The 6375-nt window shown below is 42.6% G+C and overlaps 1 protein-coding gene across 1 annotated transcript in view; it reads left to right on the top strand.

The window, feature by feature from the left end:
- The window catches only part of LOC112071646 (uncharacterized), a 51174-nt gene that overhangs the window by 17632 nt on the left and 27167 nt on the right, over positions 1–6375 (top strand). The window contains exons 4-6 of the mRNA XM_070439465.1: positions 249–344; positions 667–777; positions 936–1059. Coding sequence (XP_070295566.1) covers positions 249–344; positions 667–777; positions 936–1059 — 331 coding nt within the window. The remainder of the gene's footprint in view (positions 1–248; positions 345–666; positions 778–935; positions 1060–6375) is intronic.

Below are 6375 nucleotides of genomic sequence, written 5' to 3'. Positions count from 1 at the left end.
TGGTTGACCTTTGCTCTACTCCTGACTGGTCATCTGTAATTTTAGATGGTTCTGGAGTTGTGTCGCACTGAGCAGACAGCAGACCAAGACATTCAGCAACACCTGGACAGGATCCGAAGCCTCATATCCACTGGGGAAGCAGAGGTGACTGTCTTTCTGGGAGGGAGCAAAGACCTATGTCACTCAAAGTATTCTGTCATTGAGTTGTAAAATGTGATTATTTAATTGTTGTGCGTGTTTTGTTGCAGTCAAGTGATGCAGAGGTGGAATTATCTGAATCAAACTTTGTGGAGCTGGTTGAATCTCTGTTGAAAGACCCAAGTGAAAGGGAGAACTTCTACCAGGTTTGTGTTGCTCTTATATGGTAGGAAAGTGACCACCTCTTTCTGCTTGATTTCCCTATCCAGTTCCATGATTATTTTGCATAAAAAAATAACTCCATGCTACACTTTAACATATAAAACCAAATAGAAAGTATGTAGAAATAATAATGGACCTATATAATTTCAGATAACTGCCCTTATCTTGACAAAAGCCGTGCGGCCCTCAGAATTTTGAAACCCCGATGTGGCCCTTGAGCCAAAAAGTTTGCTGGTCTAGGTTACAAAAGGCAAATACTAGGCTAATTATTGATATTCATTATTACATAAATGTATTCTCTCCTAGGATGTGTTCCCTGTGGAATTTGGGCCCAAGTATGACACTGCAATACAGATGCTGATGTTAGAATTCCTTTCCAGACTTGAGAAGTTACTTCCCATACCAGACCTTGAACAGGTAATAAGAATGAATAACACCTTTATCTAATTAGTTTGGGAAATTAGAATTCAAGAATACCAAGCAAGAATCAATAATATTTTCATGTTTAATAAACTATGAGTCGGACATGAGTTTGTAGTGAGTTAATGATTTCAAACATGTTCCTCTCTCTCAAGACTGCCTCCTTGTTAAATGCTGTCCCCTCTGCCCTGGAGAAATGTGTACAGTTTGTACCTGACCCCATACAATTGAGGACCCTGCTCCAATACCACAGAAAACATGGGCGTTTGGACTCCATCGGTGAGTATCATACAGACTCAGAGGATCCATAGCAGGTAGCCTAGCGGTTAGAGCAGGTAGCCTAGCGGTTAGAGCGTTGGGCCAGTAACCGAGAGGTTGCTGGTTCGAATATCTGAGCCGACAAGGTGAAAATCTGTCTTTGCAATTGAGCAAGGCACTCAACCCTAATTTGCTCCAGCGGTGCCGTATTACTATGGCTGACCATGTAAAACAACACATTTCACTGCACCTATCTGGTGTATTTGACAATAAAACAGTTTTTTTTTGTGCCAAAATTGCAAATATTTGAAGTATAAGCTAGTTGTACATGATGCAAATATGAATTGTGCATCTAAAGTGTAAAATGTAATTTTGTTTTTGTCTTTTTTTGCACAAGTGCTTGATGAATAGTGTCTTGTAAGTCATGGGTTGGGCARCAAATGGAATATGAAACTGAAATTAAATAAATAACAATTATATAAGATTGTGGAAAAGTAATTGACATGTATGACGTTGGTCAAACACTGTTGCAGAAAATATATTAATTCAGTTTAACCTGTCTTTTGTCTCCCTCTTGCACAAAAAGAAACTCCATCATCCTTTGGTGACTACATCCTTTCCTCTCTGTCTCTCCCTCCACATGTACGTGTGGTGACTGCCACAGAAGTAGATTCACAATCAGAATATTTGGCTAGAGTGGAAGGAAAAGGGTTGGTGGAGGGTACAATGGAGAAAAATGGAGGACTACTTGCACCAAATGAGGATCAAAGAGACGCATTTACTGAGAAGGAGCATGCTATGAATAGGAAGCATGTAAGTGGGGAAACGGACAATCAAGCTGTCACCGGAATTCATGTTCAAACCTCAAAACAAAGCAAAAGGCTGCAGATTAAGAAAATACGGTCAAAAGTACAAAAGACATGTAAAACGGATTCTTCCGGGAATGCAATCCAACAGCCATCCTCCTCCAAGGTGCACACCTCTCTGAGGAAGTCATGCAAAAGAGGCCAGTTCAGTAAGACATGCCCAGACTGTGAGAGGACTTTTGCTCGAGCCACGTCCTTTAGAAGGCACCAGCGAAGCCACACTCAAGATCATGATCATAGGTTTAAGTGCCTCAAATGTGCAATAGGCTTCAAGGATCTTTATGATCTGAAGAAACACCAGCAGGGAGTTTGTGAAAAGAACCTCTCAACTTTGGTTGATGGGGAAAATAAAGAAGAGATCCCACAACCCTCAACTAGCAAATRTCCGAACACATCACCCCTTAAGACGCTCTCTCCATCAGGGCTAACACAGAAAAGACCTCTGGACACCAAAACATGCTCTTTGTGTAGGAGGTTTTTCACTCGTACTTCAGACATGGCAAGGCACATGAGATCCCACTCAAAAGAGCATCCATTTTGGTGTGTAAATTGTGATAAGAGATTCAAGTATTCATATGATTTGAAGAGGCACCAGAGAGATTTGTGTAAGAAAGTGAACCAGGAAGATTTAGGTCAGGTTGGTCAAAATTTGTCACAACAGAAGGGGAAACCGCAGCCAGAGAAAGATGAATCCCAATCAATGGGTAGCACTGGGTCTCTTGGCACTGATGAAAACCCGCAACCATCTCACAAAGGTCTGTCCGACTCAAAAACCTGTTGTGTCTGTGGTAGGATTTTGACTCGTACCTCAGACATGGAAAGGCACTTGAAATCTCACTCAAAGGAGCGTCCCTTTCATTGTGCTATTTGTGAAAGAAGTTTTAAGTACAAAGACACCTTGAAGAAACATCAGGAAATCCTTGGACACGAGGGCATCCTAGAAGACTTGGGTCAGAATGTGGACCATCAACAAGCYGAAGTTAAAAACGAAGGTTGCAGCAGCCCTCTCACTACCAAGGAAATCGACACTGAGCCCCTTATCACGGCTGCTACTTCAGTGCCGACTCTCAAAGAACCCAAACCATGCACTGTGTGTGGGAAGATTTTTAATCGTGCTTCAGGAATGGCTATTCATATGAGATCCCATTCAGATGAGCGTCCTTATCAATGTGGCAACTGTGAGCAGCACTTCAAGTACATGCATGGTTTAAAGAAACACCAGAGGGATATCTGTCTGAAGGTGAACCAAGAGGAAGCATCAAAGTTGGTGGACCAGCAACAAGAGGATGCTACTCCAGAGGAGGCTGGTGAACTGCTAGCCACTGATGACACAAGGGCAGAATGCAAGGAGGAAGAAAGAAAGGTGGTATTCAAATGTGATGAATGCGACAAAGAATTCAAAGGCTCATCCTCCCTAAGAACACACAAACGAATTCACAACCCATTCTATTGCTCTGATTGTGGAAGGATATACCCGAACTCCATTGCCTTTGACAGACACAAGCTGATGCACAAGGAAATCCAATGTACCATGTGTGAGAAGACCTTTACCCTGTTAGGGCGTCTGAGAGAACACTATCTGCATCAACATAAATTCGCAGGACCATACGCCTGCTCTCAATGTGAGAAAACCTTCACTCAGTTATCGTACCTTGTCATCCATGAGAGGGTTCATTCAGGAGAGTACCTGTACCAGTGCTCTGTTTGTCCAGAAAAATTCAGAACAGCCAATTCTCTAACAATACACAGTAGGAAGCACACAGGAGAAAAGCCGTTCCTGTGCTGGCAGTGTGGAAAGAGCTACCGGGCCGCTTCTGAACTGTCYGTGCATATGGGGACTCACTCAGAGGAGAYACCKTTTTCTTGTTCGCAGTGTGACATGACTTATCGGACAAAGATTCAGCTGAATACACATATTGAGCAAGTTCATGAGGGGGTGAGATTTACCTGTACAGTCTGTGGAAAGCAGTTTTACAAAGCAGTGTCATTGAAAAGACATGAACTTACTCACACAGGAGAAAGACCATTTCCATGCTCCTATTGCGAAAAAACTTTCATCACTTTTCATCACAGCAAATGAAAGGAGGTTGCATGAAAGATACCATACTGGTGAGCGACCATACAAATGCCAAGACTGTGGAAAGTCCTTCATCCAGTCAGGTTACCTGAAATCACACCAACGACTTCACACAGGAGAGAAGCCATTTTCATGCAGCGTTTGTGACAAACGTTTCAGATTTTCTCATCATATGAAAAGGCACCAGAAAACCCATATAGAGAAGCATGTATGTGGGGAATGTGGGGAATCTTTCACCCAAATTCGATGCCTCAAGGCTCACCAACTCACTCACTCACTCCCTCAATGAAAATTGAGTTATTGTTGTACATTTGCATATCAGTTGTTGAATGTTTTTTCTTTTTGGATAGATTTAATAACTAGGTCCGTCAGATAGTTAAGTGGATATTTTGAATAGATCATCTAAAATGTTGTATAGAGTCGGCTGCAAGTATTGATAGTAAGTCATTTGTAGAGAGAATCTAAATGACCAATGGGCAACTGATTTTACTTAATGGACAAATCCACCCAAAACATATATTTGGTATTTGTTTCAATAGTCCATTGTTGACGTACAGTGCATTTGAAAAGTATTTTGACCCCTTGACATTTTGTTACATTACAGCCTTATTCTAAAATTGGTACATTTGTTTTTTCCCCTCAATCTAAACACAATACCCCATAATGACAAAGCAAAAAACTTGTTTTTAGAAATGTTTGCAAATTTATTTAAAAAAATATTATAATAATATCACATTTACATAAGTATTCAGACCCTGTACTCAGTACTTTGTTGAAGCACCTTTAGCAGTGATTACAGCCTCGAGTCTTCTTGGGTGTGATGCTACAAGCTTGGCACACCTGTATTTGGGGAGTTTCTCCCATTCTTCTCTGCAGATCCTCTCAAGCTCTGTCAGGTTGGATGGGGAGCGTCGCTGCACAGCTATTTTCAGGATACTCCAAAAATGATGTATCGGGTTCAAGTCTGGGTTCTGGTTGGACCACTCAAGGACTTTCAGAAACTTGTCCCGAAGCCACTCCTGCATTGTCTTGGCTGTGTGCTTAGGGTCGTTGTCCTGTTGGAAGGTGAACCTTTTCCCAGTCTGAGGTCCTGAGCAGGTTTTCATCAAGGATCTCTCTGTACTTTGCTCTAATCATATTTTTCCTCGATCCTGACTAGTCTCCCAGTGCCTGCCGCTGAAAAACATCCCAACAGCATGATGCTGCCACCATGCTTCACTGTAGGGATGGTGCTAGGTTTTTTCCAGATGTGACGCTTGGGATTCAGGCCAAAGAGTTCCATCTTGGTTTTATCAGACCAGAGAATCTTGTTTCTCATGGTCTGAGAGTCCTTTAGGTGCTTTTTGGCAAACTCCAAGCGGGCTGCCATGTGCCTTTTACTGAGGAGAGGCTTCCGTCTAGCCACTCTACCATAAAGGCCTGATTGGTGGAGTGCWGCAGAGATGGTTGGCCTTCTGSAAGGTTCKCCCATCTCCACAGAGGAACTCTGGAGCTCTTTCAGAGTGAACATCGGGTTCTTGGTCACCTCCCTGACTAAAGCCTTTCTCCCCCGATTGCTCAGTTTAGCCAGACGGCCAGCTCTAGGAAGAGTCTTGGTGGTTCCAAGCTTCTTCCATTTAAGAATGATGGAGGCCACTGTGTTCTTGGAGACCTTTAATGCTGCAGAARTGTTTTGGTACACTTCCCCAGATCTGTGCCTCGACACAATCCTGTCTCGGAGCACTACGGACAATTCTTCCGACCTCTTGGCTTGGTTTTTGCACTGACATGCACTGTCAACTGTTGGACCTTATATAGACAGGTCTGTGCCTTTCCAAATCATGTCCAATCAATTGAATTTAGCACAGGTGGACTCCAATCAAGTTGTAGAAACATCTCAAAGATGATCAATGGAAACAGGATGCACCAGAGCTCAATTTCGGGTCTCATAGCAAAGGATCTGAATACTTTTCTAAATTAGGTGTTTCAGTTTTTTATTTTTAATACATTTGCAAAAAATTCTAAAAACCTGTTTTAGCTCTGTCATTATGAGTTATGTTTCACTATATTAATATATTGGTATCACTCCGTGGCAGAGGGATACATCCGAGGTGAGGATTTACAGATTTACTCCTGTGTACACCTGTGTCACGGCTGGTGTCCGCCCCTATATATAGAACCCATGGCCGCAACACATGTTCTCTTTCATTTTCTCGGCGGACGTCCGTATGGTACAAACTTGAGGTACAAACTTTCTGAAGTTTGCTTGGTAAGTCACTGGTAAGTGTATTATCTTGYGTGTAAGTATACTCACTGGCTGTTTGCTGCTGGCCACATGGCCAGCCCCTCTTGAGTGCTCCACTCGCTGCGCTCGGTTGATTTGTATCTTCCGCCCGTGGTTTGTCGTACTTGTGT

Source organism: Salvelinus sp. IW2-2015, unplaced genomic scaffold (assembly GCF_002910315.2).
Source record: "Salvelinus sp. IW2-2015 unplaced genomic scaffold, ASM291031v2 Un_scaffold1672, whole genome shotgun sequence".
NCBI classification, from domain to species: Eukaryota; Metazoa; Chordata; class Actinopteri; order Salmoniformes; family Salmonidae; genus Salvelinus; species Salvelinus sp. IW2-2015.
This window is presented reverse-complemented; position numbering and strand designations above follow the sequence as displayed.